The following is a 20,209-nucleotide window of genomic DNA, read 5'->3' on the forward strand; positions in this document are numbered from 1 at the left end:
AAAAGCCCACGTTGGGTGAAAATGGGTTTATATAGCCCACATTGGTTTTATCCTTGGTTATATATTTTCCTTAGTTGAATAGGTACCTTCTTGTAGGGATATGAGTTGAATAGGTACCCTTACAAAGGGAGGTGATCTTATCCTTTCACCTACAACCTTTGAAGTTCTATATAAACCCATTTTCGAATTCATTTTTTACATTGAATTTACTCCTCTGGGGTGCAACCTTAAAAGTTTGGGGTGACTGATCTTGGGATGAAGACACATTTGAAACCCGTATTGCACAAATCGACTTGTCCAAATACCTTAAAGAAAGTACCTCTTGTACGTTATGATGAAGTATCGTGAATACAACAATCCTTCAAGTGTTCGTGTAGATTCCTCAACAAGTTTTCAACATTCATAAAGAATAGAGCAAACTGCACCAGCATCCTAAAATGGAGGCCTTAAAGCATTGATACTCCACTTTATGTTTAACAAACACACATTCCAAAATTGGATTTATAGTGACAAAGTGGATACACTAGTCCATTTTATCACTGAAAATTGTTAAATTACTGTTTATTTTTTTCTCCCTTCGTGCCGTTTTCTTTTTCCAAAAAGTCAGGCTTGATGCCTTGATCTGAAAGTTATATCAGAGAGCGCGAATCACATGATGCTTTCTATCTATGAGCTGATCTCATAGATTTGAAATCAGAAAAGCCACCAGCATCGATAAAATGAAGCAACCCCGAACGTGCTACTAAGAAATCCACGTTCATTAAGCTTCATCAGATGCTCAAGGTCTTCCTTCCTTCGGATATGGCAGCTTGCCGTAGAGAGGCTTGAGTGACATTTCAGGTTATCAGGTTTGCTCATAGTACTCGTGAAGCTAACTTTGTAGCTAGCTGTTAGGCTTTCTTCCACTGGGCACAAAAACAACGATGTTTCTGTCCTTTTTTTCGATGAAACAACGGCGATGTTTCTGTCGTTTGCTTCTTTTGCCCAAGTTTTGTTTGCCGACATCCCATGTTGCATACTTGCGTGGCTTTCAGTTTCAATAAATTATCTTCACAACAAGTATTTGATTCATGGTTTTGTTACAAGGTTCATCAAACTATTTTCGGTGTTCTCCAGCAAAGCACCACTGCCCACATTTTAGATTTGAAATAATCCTATATTTTTTCCTTATTTCTTTCACTTCACATGTAAAATATCATTACTTGGCCTCCAAAATAAAAAAATAAAAGTTTAAAGCCCTTTTGACATCAATTATCATTCTCAATTATGAGAATTTTTTATTATTTTAAATTATTTAGCATCTATTATCAGTTTTGTTTTTATTTAAAATAATAAAAAAGCCTCCAAAATTCATGAGACTTTTTGTCTATTATGGATTATGGTGAGAATTTTATTCTCCTTAGAATTCATACATTGATTTTATCAAATCATAATGAATGATTTTTTTAATCCCTAAAGTTTCTCCTAAAATTTCAATTCCTAATCATAGAAATTTAAATATCATTTCAAATTTCAACCATCAATTTTATAAAATCTAATCGTAAACGTTTAATTATATTTTTGAATCCCTAAACTTTCTACTAAAGTTTTGATTATTCTTAATAACAATTTAAAATTTAAGTTTTATTAGTTGGATGTTCAGAATTTTAGTCGTTAATATTAGTAGATCTAATTATAATTATTGAATTTTTTTTTTACTTAATTTATAAAAATTAACTATTTTCCCATATTTAGTTAATAGATTTCAAATCTATATTTTCTCTTACAATTTCTTTCCCACCTTTTTCTTTTTCATGATTTCTTAAAGTTTTTCTCCCACTAGTTTAGCCTCTATGCATCACTCCAATATATTTTTTTTATAATTTACTTATAATTGTGTTATCTACATTTTAGTCTTGCTATTAATTTATCTAAATTTATAATGTGAATCCCACATCGGATGCAAAAAATACTTCACAAGTGGGACCCACATAATATGCTTAGTGAAAAAACATTAGTGCTCATTCGACAGAGAGATGATCCAAACTTATATTTTGGCCCCCTACGTTCAAACCTGGCTCCACCCCTGCGTGCACAGCAGAGGAAAATCACAAGAAGGAACTCAATAGCACTAGGATGGCCAAAGAAAATAAATTTCTAAACCTTAAAGCAAGATTGTAGGAAAAAATGGGAACTACCACAATCTTTCCTACCGTTATATTCAAGCCAAAATCATATTAAACTGCATCTGAAAACAAACATACTAGGAGAAAAATGGAGCCGAAGCCAATTCATAAGCACAACTACCACATACGCTTTTCAACCCAAAATCTTTACCGGAAGTGATTCTTAAATGAATAATTATTTAACCTGACAGCAGCTCCTCTATTCCGCATGCTTCGGAGTCTAAAAGTGATTAACATGAGGATAGAATGTTAGTTGTCAACAACCTCGATCAGAGTTGGCTCATAGTCACTTGGAGCCTCAAATCCATGGAGATTCATTACTGTTGCTGCAACATTAGCGAGACCTCCATTTGGAACATCCTTACGGAATCTAACACCTGGTGCTAGACCAGGGCCTCCAATTGCAATTGGTACCTATATAAAAGATCCAGAGAAAAGCTTTAAACTATGGAAATCATATTGAGTATTATCTGATTCCACCTTCATGCTAGACCTGATGTTTATACACATATCTTTGGAAGAACACACTATCGTTGATGTCATTCACAGATCAGCAGATAATTAATTTAACAAGGATTCTAGTAAATGTCAACTCATCAGCACACGCAGACTACAACCCAGCTGAACAATCTGCATAATATTGAACTACTCGTATATGTACTCAGTCATCCAAACATTTTCAAATTCCTGGCTTCCAAGGGGTTTAGCTCAATGACCCAAACCTTAATATTCCTCAATTTAATGATGTGGTTAGCTGAAACTTACCATAAGTAAAAGCTGTTGTGGATGATATGTCCAACAAGTTTTGTTTTGGTATCATTAACCATACAATCAAATACACAGAAAGGCCATCTCCATGGACCTTTCTGTCTACGAGGCAAAACATAGAAGTGCAAAACACCAGCTATTACAACATTTTGACCCCAAAAAGCCAAGGTGGCAACTGCAATGAGCACAGGGTTCTAAATTTATTCTACACACTAGTCAAAGATCCATAGGATGATATTCACTTACCGGTTGAAGAGTGTGAGAGGTGAGTATTTGAATTGCACCATCCTTCAAGAGAGGCTCCCCTTTCTTGTTCCTCTTAACCATGTCCTCAGCATTCCCATGGTCAGCTGTAACAACATAAATTCCACCCACTTGTTCTATGGCATCAATCATCATCTGCAATCGGGGGAACAAAAAAGTAGGTGATGAGCATATTTACGTGTGGAAATAGGGCATAAAACATACATTTTCCACACTTTGAATAGAGCTACCAAGGACTTTTGTTATTAATTGGAGCTTTTGGGATTTACGGAGCTTAATGGATATTCTGGATCGTTAGGTGCAACATATGCAAATTTATACATAAGTGGTCTGGTTTCTTCTCGCAATCATGAAAAGGGCTCAATTCTAAGCAAAGTGGACCCAAAAACAATCCTGGGCCAGATCAAATCTTTCAAAGGGTATTTTGGCATCAAAAGAAGTTACCATGATCAAGGTTTTGATTCATTTGTATTTTCACTTTTGGAAAAGAAAGGAAGTGCCATGTATTGTACACAAGGGACCCACAAGCAGTCAAAAATTTAGAATTTTATCTCAAATATCTCATTCTCTCTCCTCAGATGAGTTGACAACCTTCCAAATCTACTATTCGATTGACTCACAATATTTCTCATATATTTTTCTCTCCACCTTTCCCTTTTATTCTCTCATTTTTTTTTCATTTGTTTCCTCTCTCTCTCTCTCTCTCTCTCTCTCTCTCTCTCTTTTTCCACTTACCATAGTATTATTAATTTTTTCTCTAAATCCTTAAACCTCATAAACCCCATTTTCTTCCTTATTTTCCCCCCTACTCTCAATCTTCTCGCCCCACCTTATCCTTATCTCTTATGAATCCCACATTCTAATATACTTCTTTTTCTTTTCCTTCTCTTTTATCTCTCTTTCCATCTCTCTCTTTCCGTTTTCTTTCTCTTCTCCACATAATATCAGTTATATATATATATATATAGTATTTTTTTTTTATTTCTTTCTCTACTCTCTCTTTTTCCTTATCTCACCTTCTCTCTACTTCCACTCCCTCTTCTCTTCACATGTACCTCTTTTCCATTTTCTCTGTTCTTTGATTCAATATTCTCCTATTATCATCATCATTATTATTATTATTAATACTATTACTATTATTTTTTCTGGCTCTTTCCATATTTTCTTCCTCCTTACCATCTCTATAGATATCCTTTCCATCTCTCACTCTCAGAGACTTCTCTTTAGTTTTTTTCAGGTCTTCTCTTTCTCTACTGCTGTTGGGCTTTAGTTATTTAAACATGATGTTTAGGATTTGACTTGAATGTAATTTTTTTATGCAATTAGATTTTAGAGTCACTTAATTTTCATTCAAGCAAGTATAATCCTTGAAATTTACTAATGCAAGCTCGATGTTTCATTCAAGTGCAAGATTTTCTTCATATGATTCGACTTTCCTAGCATTTTGTCCTGATCTAGTAGTTAGGGTAGGTAGAATTTCAAATTGACCAAGTTTTTCTTATTTAAGATTAAGTTTTCAAATAGCTTAGTCAATTGTCTTCTCTCCCCTCTCCAATTCCTGCAGCTAAATACCCATCATTTTTAATTTAGGACTTTTACTTTCAATGTTATACTATTGCTTCCCTTCCCCCATGGGTCCTTGATCAGAAATGCCTATAGTTGTGGCTCTCTCTCTCTAGTTAAGGTCCATTTTATTTATTTTTCTTTTTATTATTAGTTTCTTTTTGTTCTATTTATTTTATTGTTCCCCTTCCCTAATGGATCTTAATTAAAGATGTGTACAGTCATGCCTCTAATTAGAGATCCATTTTATTTACTACCACTTTTATTTACTTTTACGTTATTTCTTTATTAGATGAAGAATGGTTAGGTTGTCTTTAATTTTATTCCCAACTCCAACTTTGTTAGATGCAATCCTTTAATATATCAAATTAGTTTGTTCCATTTAATTTCTATCTTTTATACCCTTCGCCCGATCTGTGGATTGTAAGCTATGTCAAGGGTCCACGATCAACTTCCATTTGTTTTTTGTTTTTTGCTTCTTTTTTTTTTTTTTGGGTTTACGATGATTATGACTGTTATCAATTTTCTTTGTTAGATAAATGTTTTAGGACCGTTAATATTAGTCCAATTAATCACATCCATCTCACTCTCGGTTGCTTAACTGACTAAAATTGAGTGGCAAATCTCCCTGAGTTCGACTCATTAGCTACACGATACTATGCACTTGCAGTTACTTCTAGACTTCACAAACAGTAGGCATCGGACAAGGAACTGATTTAGCTCTTATAAACCTATATCAACCATGGAGAGAGACTTTTTTTATCCAAATAACTCCATAGGTGACAGACTAGTATCCCTAGCTCCAGAATAACTGCTTGTCTCTCATCTACATTGTACTCGGAAAGAAACTCAGACCTGAATTCACCTCTTAAAACAGAAACTAGCACCCCACCCAGAAAGCAAACGCTCATCCATTACTTCATTTTAAAATAGTAGTTCACTACTTCATCAATTAATTTCCACTGAATTCTCATGAACTTTGTACGTCGACTGCTTCTATCAGCTGCTCAATAAATGAAAGTATAGAATCTTTCTCTCTTCTTTCTTTTTTTTTTTTTTTTTTTTGGGGGGGGGGGGGGCAGGAAATTTAACGAACAGGCACAGATAAGATAAAAAACTGAGAATTTATTTGCCCCAAGGCAATGAGTAAAATGTAAAATTATATACTGATACCTTGACAGCTTCATCAGCAGCCTTGCAAGCAACAACAGTTGCTTCAATGTCTCCTGTGTGCCCCACCATGTCACTGTTAGGCAGGTTGACACGTACCTAATACAAAGAAAACGGGACACAAGAGAAGATCAGAAATCCGTTAGATCCAATTCTTTCCTTTCATAAGCGTTCTAGTTCAAATATTACCTGGTCAAACTTGCCACTAAGGATTGCATCCCTTGCCTTCTCAGCAATCTGCAGAGCCTTCATCTTTGGTTGTACATTGAAAGTAATTCCAGAATCACTGGGAATCTCCACATACTCCTCCATTTCTGAGTTGAAGTACCCAGACCGATTCCCATTCCAGAAAAATGTAACGTGACCGAATTTGACAGTCTCACTAGTGGGAAAGAAAAATGATATTAGGTTTATAATAAAAACATAAATGTAGCCAGGGAAAAAATAAAATCATTATATTGTTGCAACTTTTGTCCCCTTGAAGTAACTAAACAACACAAGCACACTAAGAATATGAAATTCTCTAGAATACAGAGGCTCTCTCACACTGAAATGGTTCAGTTAGCCATACAATCAAATAAAACCAGGTTCATTTAACTCCCCTGTAAATTGAAAATATTTACCAAGCAGGTGGTGAATAACAGTATTAGAGCCAACAAAACTAAATTGTGCACACAATTAATATGTAGGATTTGTAAGATGACAAAGAATGGTTATATCTAGGGTCTTCTTACTGGCAGGTTTCTGTTTCTTGGGCCACCCTAAAGAACTGAAAAGAACTCTTGATGGGGAACAATTCATACTACTGTGAAATAACCTTTATCCAACAAAAGCTGAAACTTCATAAGGCACTATTTTGCAGACAATGTCAAAAAATTTCATTCAACAGCTTTGAGGAACCTCACCTGCAGGCAAAAGTACGAACACCATTGTATACTAAATATTCACCAGATGTTCTCTCTATTTCTGGAGGCGAAACAAGGTAATAGTTTGGAAGCTTCAATTCCCCATCATATTGAAGCATTCCAGCATAATGGATTTTGGGGTACCGAACACGGTCAAATAAATTGAAGTCTTCATACTGAAGTGCCTTAGCAAGCATAACCATACGATCTGCACGGAAGTTGATTGTAACAACAGCATCACCATCCAGTATGGGGCCCACAGCCTTCCCACTCTCATCAACTATAACAAAGGGAGGCAAGTACTGATCATTAATCTTGGGATCCTCCCTCAGTTTTCTCACAGCTTCCACTGCACTCCTAAACTTGTGTGGGGCTTCACCAAGAACTTGGGCATCCCATCCTCGTTTCACAACACCCCAGTCATTCTACAATAAGAGAGAAGATGAATTAACATTCTTGGAAGAAAATTTAAGACATTCCTGTCAAACTGTAAACAAAGTGTAAACCTGTAAGACACAATGGTTAGGACAGTCATACATGGGTACACGGATTGATATACAAGGGTGGTTATTCAATTAATCACCAAAAAGTTGTATATCAAAAGATAATCAGCCTGATCATCTTATCAAACTATGGACGCATGCATTTTCTATACAACATTTTTTTTTAATCTTCTTTGACCATTCAACAATTAAAGCATTGGACTGAGCCACAATTGGGTTCACAAGATGCTATGAGAGAGCAGTGGCCAATGTTCCCATCCCTGTCCAGGTAGCATAAACACTACTAAAGCCTAGTATCTAGGTAAGCAGTTTCTAAAGCATAAGAGATAAGGTTCCAGAAAAATTTATGAACCTCATCAGATAACATACCTCATATCGATCCATTGTAACATACATGCGACCACCACCAGAAGCAATCTGTGCATCAATGCCTTTCTCCCGTAAATTTGAAAGGTCATTCTCAAGAGTCTCTACAAACTCAATGCTTGAACCATCCAAAACGTCACGGCCATCAGTAAGAATATGAACACGTATTCTTTTTGCACCACGCTCACTGGCTCCTTTTAGCAGCAACTATGCCAAAGAGGGGGTCGAGAGGAAAGTAGTGGTGATCATATGTATAAGTCAGTAAGACTAAAAATCAATGCTATAGTGTTTCCTAATAAAGCTATACCTGCAACTGATCAAGACGAGAGTGAACACCTCCATCACTCAACAACCCAATGAGGTGCAATGTGCCAGTATCAAAGCATTCCTTTATGTACTTAAAACCTTCTCCATCATATATTTTTCCGGAGGCAAGAGCAAGATCTACAAGCTTTGCTCTGCATTTAGAAAGAGAAAAAAATTACTAGAGCCAATTCCCTAGAAAACAAATGAAAACAATCTAATGTAGGTAAAAGAAAATGAAAGATGGATGCTTTTAGTAAATGAAGACCTAGGAGACATGGATACAGAGTATGACACGATAACCAAAATACAGGTGAGGATTATACACTAGCAATAATAGATTTCATTAGAAGTGAAACCAACACAGCATCTGCTAGTCTCCAAGCTGCCGAGCCAGGCTGAGATCACCCCAGGCCTTTCTAAGGTGGGCTGTACTGTGCCCACTTCACAGGTCAGCCAAACTGAATAAACTATTGGTAACGGCAGGCCTGTGGGGAAAAGGGAAAAGGGTTGCACAACAAACTTCTCAAGAAAAACCCAATCTTTCATTCAAAAATCTGTCAATGGCTAGGTTACAAGCATGTATTTATCTCCAACCCTTGTTGGACTAGAAATCCATTGGACCAGTGTTTTTTTAAATTATACACCTCTAAAGCCTAGCATGCGGTCAAACAAGTCAAATGATTCTGCATCAACTCTCCTCCCTTGAAATGAACTTTGACTTTGACAAAGTTCAGATGAAACCAAGAGTGTTGTCTGGGTCAAATTGCAGTCAGAGGAATTCACCAATGGTCATGTTGAGCATGATAAATAGAATATCTTTCAGTAGGAAGAATTTCATCTCAAGTTCACCGTGCTGGAAGGAAATGTATTCTTGAAACCAGAATGCTTGTTTTTTTATGTCATACAACCATGGGCTACACTGGATCAATTATTCCACGAATAGAATATACATGCAGAGACTTTCATTAAACCTTAAGGTTTATGTTGTTCCCCAATACAACATTGTAAAGATTAGGATGAGGTTCCACTTCAATCTCAACTTTCGAAGTGACAACATCAGTACAACTACCAAGGTTGATCGCCAAATCATGTAGGGTGTCACTGAACCATACTCTGGTTCAAAAAATACTATTATGACACAATTTCTCTTCCTCATCAAACACTTTCAGCAGAGCCAAGAGGGGGATGAATGACACAGCAACATCACTGCTCATCACTTTGATTATTATCATCACAGGGCTCTACCTCACTTTTAGCCACCAGATTGATTATCCCTGTTAGTGGGTGCTCTTTAGATTCAAAAGTTAGGTCGTCTTTGTCAATGTAGGATACCAATCAATGAGGTCACTGACCATTCTGATGTCACCAGGGTCAGCTAGCATAGGACTTTATATCTTGAGCCCAAAACAGCCCCCATACCATGCGGCATCCAGGGCTGGCTGAATCTGATCAGGGGTATTTTAGTCAATTTACCCCTTTTTGGGATCCTCAGTAGGGCTAGTTAGATGCAGAATGCTGTTAGGAGTCTATATCTACTTGTATCTTTAAGTTTGTTTTTTGTTTTGGTCAAGTTATTGAAGTCCTTGTCTAAGTAGGAATCCCAATTGGAATCCAGTCTCAAGCAGGATTCCTTCTGGAAGTTGGTTGTTTATTTTGCAAGTTATCTTTCTTCAGGAATTATCTAGAAGACTCATTTTCTAGTTGTTTTGGGAGTTCCTTTTTAAGTTGTTGAGTTGTAAAAGGAATACCAATCCAAATTTTATTCCTATGCTGAGTCTCAGTTGGTTTCACTCAATTGTAAGGCTACAAACACCCCCCCTCCCAAAAAAAAAAAAAACCCTCAATGTAAGCAAATAAGTTTCGAGTATTGAATAAAATCAGCAGACTTGGAGTCATGGGAGGCAAGCCCCGACCTGGGTTTTGAGAGAGATGAATTGTTATCAAGTTCGTCTTCATCTTAGCCAAGCCAGCGGCAACCCTGGAAACTTAATCAATTCTGTTTTCACTCAAAGCCCCCTTACTAAAGCAAGTAACTGTGATCCCAGCCCCCTCCCATCCCACACTCCCAACCCTGCACAGCCCTCCCCCACACCCTAGCTTTAAACTATCCTCAATCCCTATCCCCATGGAAACCCTATTCCCCGTCTCTCTGAACCCACGGATAAGTCCCTACCCTTCCCCAAGCCCTTCCCTTTCATTCCAGTTATTCCTCAAGCCCCTTCCTCTCACCCTCTTCTTCCTTTTCTTCTTTTCCCCTTGTGGCAGAATATGGAAATTTCAGAATTCTGCAAATTTAGTTAAAACCCTAAACCCTAGAAGGTGAATTCGTCCATAAACCCCCTTCCCTTTACATACTGCCTTAGGGTTAGCATCCCCATCCCCTACCTTCGACCAACCCTAACCCTAGGATCACATAAACCCTAAAAGTTACAAAGCCTAACTTGGGAGTTTTTCTGAAGAATATTTTTCCTTTAATTTCAGACCTCATTCTTGCCTAGCCGAACTCCCCTATCCGAATCAACCCTAAACCTCTATACCTAGATCTAAGAGTTGGGAACCTAACTAGATCTAGATGCAGGGTTCCTTGTATGCTTTAAGCACAATATAGCTGCTGTCCTTGAATTCCAGGCTTGAACAGCAGGGTTGCAAGCCTAAATTGCTGTTGTCATTTGAGATTTTACCCCACACAGCAAAGAATTTTGAACCTTAGACTGCCTGCTGCTTTCATAGAAAATATCTGACTAGTGGCCCTGTAGTCCAAGGTTACACTACATTCTTAGGTCCAGACCCATTGCACAAAAAGAACTAAATGGCAGGGTTATAAAGGAGAATATGGATGATTAGGATGTGAAGGTGCCATTGTTGATCCAGACGCCTATGATTGCTAAAGGATATCCATTGGGAAGTATAATATAATTACCTGTAACTATTATCCTTGAGAGAAATGTTTAAAGAAGTCCTTTAAATGTGGCTCATGGATGAAGTTGGATATCAGTTCTGGTCAGTGTGTAGAAAAACATTCCCCCTCCCCACCCAAACAAAAAAAACGCAAAAAGAGAGAAAAGTGTGTAATTTATTTTTGGGCTCCTGTCTACAAATTGATGTAGGACAATGGGTGGATTATGAATTTCAAGGTATAATTTAGCATGAAGCTAACCTATTGATTAAATTAAACAGGTTGCTTTTGGGGTAGTTAATTGGGCTTTTCATATAAAACTTACATAGTCATCCTTTGATAAAATGCAAGAAATAACAGTTTAGTTTACTTGGCTGGTTTAAAGATAAAAGTACAAAACCTAAACTAATTAAACATTTGAGAAGTATAGGTAGGCATATCTCCTCAATAGAGGTAACAAAGCAAAAACAATTGAAGAGCACAACAGTTTACCCTTGCGCATATATTCGTCCAGCACCAAGTGCATTATGACCAACTTCACTGTTGCCCATGTCATCCTCGGTCGGAAGCCCCACAGCCTTACCATGTGCCTTCACCAACCTCCATGTGTCGGGTGCACCCTTCAAGGAAGACATACAGATAAACTTAGTAAAACCCATAAACATTGACTATGAATAAGAATAGGAACAAGGGCCATTGCCAGATTGCATTGTCCCTGCACTAGTGAGGGTTCATCCTTGAACTCAAAAAATGAGGGGTCATCCAACAGGGCTGAGATTTTTCACTTCACAGGGGTAGGAAAGTCATTTTGATGTAAACAAGGTTGACCCCCTATAACTGGGTTAAAAAATCCAGCCCCAATTGGTGCACCAAAGGTCTGGTGCACCCTTATAGGGGTAATTTGGGTTTTTTTGAGTGGTTGGGGGGGGTTGGGGGGGGGGCCCATGGGGGTGGGGGGGGTCCCGGGCCCCCGGTTTTTTTTTTTTTTTTTTTTTTTTTTTTTTTTTTGTAATTTTTTTAAAGTTTTTTGTGGAAGAAAATTTCGGGTGGGGGGGGGGGGCCCCCCGCCCCGGCCCCCCCTTTTCTCCTTTTTATTATACCCCCCCACTTTTGGGTTAGGATGGGGTGTGGTGTTTTTTGTGGTGGGGGGGGCAAAAAACATAATTAAAAAAAAAAAAAAAAAAAAAATATAAAAGGAAAGGGGGGGGGGTGGTTCCGCAATTCCCTGGAATCAGATTCCAACAAAAAAATCGTGTTTGGTTTAATATTGAGTCGGAATGAAGCTGATTCCCAAAATCACCCGGAATCCACTTTTTAGCCTAAAAATGAGAATCCACTGGAAACCACCTCTTGAGGTTGGTTTCCAAACAGACTCACCAAATCGAACCGTGGTATAAATTTGGGAGACTCAAACAGAATCACTATTTTCGGGAAATTTTGTCAAGGGTTCTCTTTGTCGCAGGGTCTTCTTCCGTCCGAGCTCCATTATCACGCGAACCTCATCCTTGACTCCATCGCGAGAGTGATTTGGCTTCCATTCTGGAATCTTATCTTCTTCTTCTTCCCATTTCTACAAAACGTTGTCTCTGTTTTGGTGGACTTTTGGTTCAGCTCCATCGTTGAGCTCTTGCTGCCGTATCGCGAGTTGCAGGTTCTTCTTCTTCTTCAAAATCAACATCTGTCACGGAACTCATCCTTGTGCTCCATCGTTGAGGTGAATCGCAAGTTCAGTGTCAAGCTTCTTCTTCTGCAACATCTCGGCGATGGTCCTGCATCTTCTTCTTGTTCGGTGCTGGTCCTGCTTCAACCAAATCGCCACACGCAGTTAACAAAATCGTTATTAGAACTGCATCGTTGTCTTATAAATATCTTTGAGGACTTAATCCTATTGTCACGTCGTGTTAGAAGGCCATTCAAACACAAAGGAAATCTCGTGTATCCCTTAGCGTATCCAGGGTTTGTTTACTCATTTCAATTTCAGTTTCAATCCTTTTCAACATCTCCAAAATCCAGCTTCAATGTCGGTGAGTCTTGCTTCGATTCGTTATCTTGTTCTTTTTTCTTCGATTCTGATCTATATTCAAGGTTATCGTTTCTAATAGGTTGGATTTATCTCTTATTTAATCAAGTAGCGCTCGAATTGAGTTGTTGATCGATGTTTGATTTTTTGTTTTTTGAATAATTTTGGTTGTGGTTGTAATGAGTTCAGATCTGTTTGATTTTGATGAGTTTAAAGCGTGATTCTTTTCTTTGATGTGTTTGAACGTTTAAAGGTTGGTCTCTTAAAAAGCGTCTGCCATGTTAAAATTGAAAAGCTTGTTTTGTTAGAAGAGGGGGAACAAAAGTAAAGAAATCTTAAGATAGAAATAAAATCTGAAGCGACCCCCATGGTGTAGGTGGAAGGTTCAGATCGGTAATTGAAAGATCAGATCTAGTTTATAGGGAGGCTAGAGATAGGACATTGGGAGAAGGCAAGGTTTCAAGATCAGATAATGACCTTAGATGAAGAGAAATTGCAGGCTATTGGGAGGTGAATTATCAAGTTCAAATAGACCAGGCTTTGAGGGATACGTAAGGGAGGGAGCTGGTGTGATGTGGAGGAGATGAGGAATAAAAGGAGCTAAGTTTAAGTGTGCTGTTAAGCTGTCTAAAAGGAATGGAAGATGAAGGGTCAAGTTTGAGCTGCAGGTTTGGTGGAGATGGGTTGAAGAAGATGTAAAGAAGGAGATATCTAGGCAGGCTGTAAATGTAGATAGAAGAAGAGACTCCTGGGGGGATGAGAAGGAGTTTTGTGAGAGAGAGAGGAGAAGAGATGAGACTAAGATGAATTAGTTCACTGTTTTAACTCCCTGAATATGGGGGGCCAACTCAATGAGTTTTGGTCTAATGCTATTACTGAAAGCTGTTGATATGTTCCATAGAGTAGCAAGTAGAAGTGTGAAATTCATTCAGTTATGCTTGTGTGGTTTTCAATTCACTTTCTTTTTTGTGTGTGCGTGTATGTTCCAAAGAGAAACAACTAGAAGTGTGAAAATCATACGTGCTGTGTTATGCTTAAGTGGTTTTCAATTCACTTTTGTCTTTCCATGGTGTGTGTGTGCATGTGTGCACGCATGTGTATATGTTCCAAGAGAAGCAAGCAGAAGTATGAAATTCATACATGCATTGTTCTGCTTACATGGTTTTGTGTGTGCATGTCTTCGTTCTAGGGAATCATGATATTAGAAAATTAAGAGCGTTTGGTTCACCTGTTGAAGCTTTCAAATCTTTATCCAAAACTGATGTGAAGAGGATGAAGATGAAGATGTAGCTGGGTCCCAAGCATCATGTTGTGTTGAGGAGGATGGGCCTTTATCAAATTTGATTTTCAACACATGGCTGGCTTCCAAATCGATTCCCTCTCTAGTGTCTTATTAGATCTTATATATCCCCATTTTTGACACATCATAAACAAAAATACTGGTTTATGGTCTCTATCCATCGAATTAGATGATATATAAATCTACTTGTATGCAAGATTAGGTTAAGCATGCTAGGGAAATGGATGGTTATTCAGCTCTGATGCAATCTGTGTGTGTGTGTGTGTGACATACAACCCCCCCACCCCTGCCAAAAAAAGAAAAAAAACAAGAGAACAAAAGATTGTATAAGTGAAAAGAGAAATGAATTTTTTTCGTTGCTACATTGGCCAGCTTCCTGATTAATTTGCTGACTGTTTATATACTTTTTTTGCAGGGTCGCATTGATAGTCATCCTGTTGGTTGTCATTTATATTGTGGTTGCAGTTGTTTGCCATGGACCTACATTGCCTTCATGCCTAAAATGAGAAAGTGTTGATTGGATTTGAGATAGCAGTTTCATCATTGCACAGACTTTGAAGGCTGAAGATGACATTGAAGATAGCATTTCTCAATGTCCTGTGTTACTTCATGTTCTGTTGTTGTTGTTTGTTAAATTTGTGTGGCCTTTTTTCTTATGGAGATTTCAGTTGTTCTGCTTGCTGGTGGCTGGAATGGTTTATGGGAGTTGGACAACACTGATGTCTTGATGTAGATTTTTGGCGGTTGACATGTAGGGTTACAGTTGGAATTCCTGCAGTTTTGACACCTTGGTTCGTCATCCCACAGTTGGTGGGAAGGTCTGGATTTGATGTTTGTTATGAACATTGAGTTTGATATGAACATTGTATTCTCCTTGTTAACCAACTAGACTCATTGAATGTGTACAAACACTTTTGTATAACGTACAAGAAAAAAGATGGCTGGGTTACTGAATCCTGTGCTAATGAGGAAACCGACCTTTCCTTTTGCCATGTACATTGTGCAAGCTAATGTTTTTCCCTTGGAAGATTAATCTGGGATATGCATACATTACAACTAAAGAGTTTATAAATTATGTGTAGCAAATCTTGTTTATGGTTCAAAAATTTCCATTCTTGAAGGCTGTGATAGTAGGTGGGATCCAGATAATCCAAGATCATAATAACAAACATAAACATTTTCTAATTCAAAGTTACTGCTTTAAATATAGGTGTTATGATTTAAATGTCTGGGTATGACCTAAATTTAGAAATGCATGCTTTCTAACTATCATGATTTATGCATTCCTTTTTTTAATCCAAGTTTTCTCTGTTTGGGTATTACCAGAAGTAGCCATCAAATTTCTTTCAAATTATAAGTAAATAAGATTGATGCATTGGATTGAATTAATTGCTTAAGTTTGTGGATTAAAAGCCAAGAAAAAAACCATTTTAATGCCAGAGGATCAAATACCTTACTAGTGACATCACTTTCACCAAAACTTACTAACAACCATGGGTTCAAAAAGCTTAGGATGAACTCGTTAACAACTATTCTGAGTTGGAAGTTGGAACATATAACTGGGTTCTAATAATTTAATGTTTAATTACTGATATTTAATCTTGACCAAAAATGTGTCTCAATAATTTTATGGTTGATGTATTGAATTTTGACAAATTATTGTTATGTTATTTGGTTAATCAAATAAAATAACAAACAGATTCACTTTCAGAATCAGGGTAACCAAATGCTAATTCAGACAGATTCATCTTCAGAATCAGGGTAACCAAATGCTAGCATTGGCATTCACTTTCGGAATCAGGGTAACCAAATGCTAATTCTGACTGATTCACTTTCAGAATCAAGGTAACCAAACACGATTTTTTTTAAGAATATGACTCTACAGAACCTACTTCCACAGACTCATGATTCCCTAGAAACATGATTCTAAACCGGATAAAAGGGAAGGGGGGGAAACCCCGCCCCAAAAAAATTTTGTGAAAAAAGGAGGTAATATTTTGAGAGGTGTTTTTTTTTTTTTGGTTGTTTTTTGTGTGGGGGGGGGGTTTTTTTTTTTGTTTTTTTTTTTTTTTTTTTTTTTTATTAGAGTCAAGTCTTTCCCCTACACTTGTGAGGCTATAAATAGCCCCCTCTGCTATTTTAAGACATGTTGAATTGGATGAATAAGACTATGAGTTCAAGTAAGGTCGTGGTCTTCTTGGGAGGGTCATGGTGGATTTGAGTGTTCTTCAAGTTCAGCCATTCTTCATCTTCTTCAAGGTTGCAGCAGTCCAAGAACTCTCAAAATTCCAGCAACCTTCAAGTGTCCTTCTTCCCCATCAAGTAAGTACAACTCTAGCCCCTTCCCTACCCTTAGCCACTCTCCCAAACCCTAAAGTCATAACCCTAACGCCCTTATCACCCCTTTCCTATTTTTTCTGGAATTTTTTTTCGAAATTTTCGGACTTTTTCCTAGACCTAAAATTCAAGGTCAGATCTATGGCAAACCGTCAGATCTGTCCCGAACTTACAGAAAATCATCCTCCTATCATTAGGGACCTCCCCTCTCAGTTAAGCCTTATCGGACCAACCCAATCTATGGCAATCTAACCGTCAGATCTGTCCTGAAATTTAAGAACATCATCCTCCTATCCCTAATGCCTTTATCATCCCTTTTCCATTTTCTAGAATTATTCCGTAATTTTCGGACTTTTCGCTAGACCTAAAATTCAAGGTCAGATCTATGGCAATCTAATCGTCAGATCTGTCCCAAACTTTAAGAACATCATCCTCCTATCCCTAGTGACCTTACCTCTCAGTTTCAGCCCAATCGGACCAACCAAAACTCTAACTCCACTAAAACTCTCAAAAAGTCCCAAACCCCTCAACCAAACCCTAACCTTATCCAAGAATCTGAAACCCCTAGGACGCTTCAAACCCATCCTAAATAAACTAGAACTAACCTGAAATTCTAAATCTCCAACAACAGCCCTCTCCCAACCCCATTCGAACCCTAGAACTTTAGTTTTAAACCCAAAACTTCACTTCCCAGTTCTAAAACTCCAACACAGCCCCAGCTGAGCCTTTGTAACAATCATCCCAAGCCCTAAAACACTTGAAACTTGAACCTAAACTTACTGCCAGACCTAAAACCTAAGTTACAGTAAGGTAACAGGCCTCAAAAGTCAATTTCCTTTGGTTCAGCCTGATCAAACCATTCTAGGATGCTGTTAGTTGGTTAATATTTCTCCAAGAAATCTCCTACAAGACTGTCAGTTCACAGAGAGAGGATCCTGAAGTGAACCCAATTCTAGGGCAATAATCCTAAAAGTGAAACCCTAGAATTTGGTTTACATCACATTTCCCTTTCCTCCACAACCTGGAAGCTTTTTTGCTCCCATAAGAATGTCTTAAACACGTCCCAGTTCTTTGGTCTACCAATTTGGTGGCCGAGAAGCTCATCAAAAGGATGCAGTGGTGCCTGATAACTACTGTGGACCATCACTTCAGTCCTTCCTATGTATCAGACTTTTGATCATGTCCCACATATTGTCTTTCTTATTTTCTTAATAAAGTGGTTGTAGTTCCTCCATGTGAATAATAGAGACTCTATCCAAAACAAAATGTGAACAGGTTTAAATAAAATGAGTTTTTTAAACAATAGTGAATTTTTAATATGGTTTGGCAACCTAGGAAATCTTTTTGCTTTTTGAATTCATTTTTCCACAAGCAGATATTTGGTGGCTGATTCTGAGAACTACATAATACCAAATCCTTTTAAATGACCAAAGCTCAACACCATCAGATTCTGAACATGTAAAAGGCAATGTTTAAAACATGTGCACCACATCTCTGAGGGAATACAGAGAATCAACGAAATACAAACAAGGTTTAAAACCTAGAATTTGACACAGGATTGCCCTCCATCATACTGAAAATCAGCTGGAATGCTAGAAATTGAGATCAGGAAGAAACAAAAAGAGTTCTACTAAGCATAATTTATTTTGGAGTTTATATTTGAAAAGCTTATGGATCTCACTACAGGAATTAATTTTCATTCGCTCTCTGTCATTTTACAGACTAAAAAGAAGGGAAATTCTGTGAAAGTTATAGATAAGGGAGCATTCATCACATTCTAAAATAAGTTGCTGGCATCAGCATAGACTGGAATCAGGACCAGACTGATGCTGCAGAATCTAATTGGTTCTTTCAACAATGGTACAACCCATCGAGGATTGCTAAGAGACACCTATTTCTGGCTCATGTAAATGTAGCATTGCTTCTTTTGCCTCTAAAAGTTTTTGCAGTCTCAAAGCCTTGGACCTTATTACAGAACCAAGGGATCCGCATGGCAGAACTCCAGAGCTCACCAAGTGATAACTTTCTAGGCATTCTCAACTAAGGGTAAAAGGATCCATAAGTTAATCAACTCTCAAAATTGTGATGTGGATCAGCTTAAGAAAAAATGTTTAGAAACGCCCAAAAGATTAAACTCGAAATGAAGAAGGTTATAACAGAGATGCTGCAACTAAAGTAAACCCATATCCTGTAGATCGTTAAAAGGAAACGAGTTCCAAAAACAGATGAAGATGACAAATGAGGTACAATAATACATATCTACATGAAAGAAAAGAAGAAGAAGAAAAAAAAGCCATTTACCTTTTTGAAGGAATCCATAGTAGGGGTCTCGGCGATATGGATGCAGTTGTACTTATCGGGATTGGCTTCGCCCCAGCCATCCAAAACGATAAGGGCAATGGTCTTACCCTTGGGAAGCTTTGGGTGATCCGCCAATTTCCATGAAAATCCGGCGTTACTCATGTCTCTGGGTCAAGTAAAAAAAGTTTCAATCACGGTTTCATCAACCAGACAAAAAATGAAACGCAAAATACACCATCGATCATCGATCATCGATCCGGTCGACAGAGTTAAGAAAAACAAGACAGGGAACGACAAGAGAGAAAATCATTCACCTTAATTTTCTGCTATCTGGAGCTCCCAATCGATGGTTTTTCCTTCTCTTTTCAAGTCGCACGCACGGTGGTGGAGTAGTTGCAAAACTAAGGTATATATATAGGCAGACAGATATTGTAAAAGTTGAATTCCAATGCCGGCGGCTTAGGAGAAATTAGGGCGGACTCCCGTTTAGAGGTTAAAGCGTCGAGCAACTACCCACAGAAGAATGAACAAACTTGGTGCCGTGACTCGTGACTCGTGACTCGTGAGTTCGTGAATCCGCAGAGAAGGAAGGACTCTCACTCTCACGCGGTTTTCTCATTTTTTTCTAATAATAACTTTTAAATATAAAAGGAGAGGGGGGGGAATCGAAATGGCACATTCGGACGGACAGACGGTGCTTGAGACTAATTTTTTATTTTTCTTGATAGAGAGTTTGAGGCTAAATTCTATAATGAATGGGGTAGATGATCCGCGCCTCCGTTGATGGTCACGCATCTACCTAACAAAATGGCACCACGCCAACGTCGACATCCAGATTCGTGCCTTTCCCTTTTTCCTTTTTCCTCATTGTATTTCTGATTGTATTTCTGATTGTATTTATTGTATTTATGAGGGAGGTGTTCCATTTTTGGAGATACCTTCCTCCCTAACGAGTAACGATTTATTAAACTAAAAGATTATCATGTCTACAAATTCTAGAAAAAACTTACACGTAGGTCTTCTTAGTGAGGCCTAAATTCTTGTTGAATTTTTTTATTTAAAAAATTATCTCTATGTCCTAAACCAACTAACACCGTTAGAGGTGTTAAGTTTATTCCTGAAATGGCCAAAATACCCATTAGCCCTTACACCCTTCACACCCCAGTGAAGGTCACCCACAACTAGTCCCACCTTATGGGAATACACCCATTCCCAGCCCCACCCTGCCATAAATCGCCCAATAAAACATTAACCAAAAAAAAAAAAAAATTTAAATTACCCTTCACCATACCGGAAATCACCCGTACCCTCTCCTCGCATTTCCTCTCCGCCCCCATCGCTGCCC

At 37.9% G+C, this 20,209-nt stretch overlaps 1 protein-coding gene across 1 annotated transcript; it reads right to left on the minus strand.

Annotated features, from left to right (window-relative positions):
- Positions 1–2,214: 2,214 nt before the first annotated feature.
- On the minus strand, positions 2,215–19,487 carry LOC149023185 (2,3-bisphosphoglycerate-independent phosphoglycerate mutase). The gene is made up of 10 exons (XM_089143742.1): positions 19,179–19,487; positions 18,865–19,030; positions 11,399–11,526; positions 8,012–8,162; positions 7,708–7,911; positions 6,836–7,260; positions 6,120–6,312; positions 5,934–6,029; positions 3,180–3,332; positions 2,215–2,579 (listed from the first exon to the last, which is right to left on the minus strand). Exons 2-10 carry the CDS (start codon positions 19,024–19,026, stop codon positions 2,415–2,417), a joined length of 1,677 nt encoding a protein of 558 aa, XP_088999868.1. The 5' UTR covers positions 19,027–19,030; positions 19,179–19,487; the 3' UTR covers positions 2,215–2,414.
- Between the last annotated feature and the right edge of the window lie 722 nt (positions 19,488–20,209).

This window comes from Hakea prostrata, chromosome 2 (assembly GCF_041222555.1).
Source record: "Hakea prostrata isolate BN-2017 chromosome 2, UWA_Hpros_2, whole genome shotgun sequence".
NCBI lineage: Eukaryota > Viridiplantae > Streptophyta > Magnoliopsida > Proteales > Proteaceae > Hakea > Hakea prostrata.

Bases quoted from the DNA above. Each gene is read 5' to 3' on its own strand.
- LOC149023185 (XM_089143742.1), bottom strand. From the start codon at position 19,026: ATGAGTAACGCCGGATTTTCATGGAAATTGGCGGATCACCCAAAGCTT. The intron at 8,163-11,398 runs GTAAACTGTTGT...TTCTAAATGCAG, and splicing joins GGACGAATATATGCGCAAGG to AGCAAAGCTTGTAGATCTTG. The intron at 7,261-7,707 runs GTATGTTATCTG...CTCTTATTGTAG, and splicing joins TTACAATGGATCGATATGAG to AATGACTGGGGTGTTGTGAA.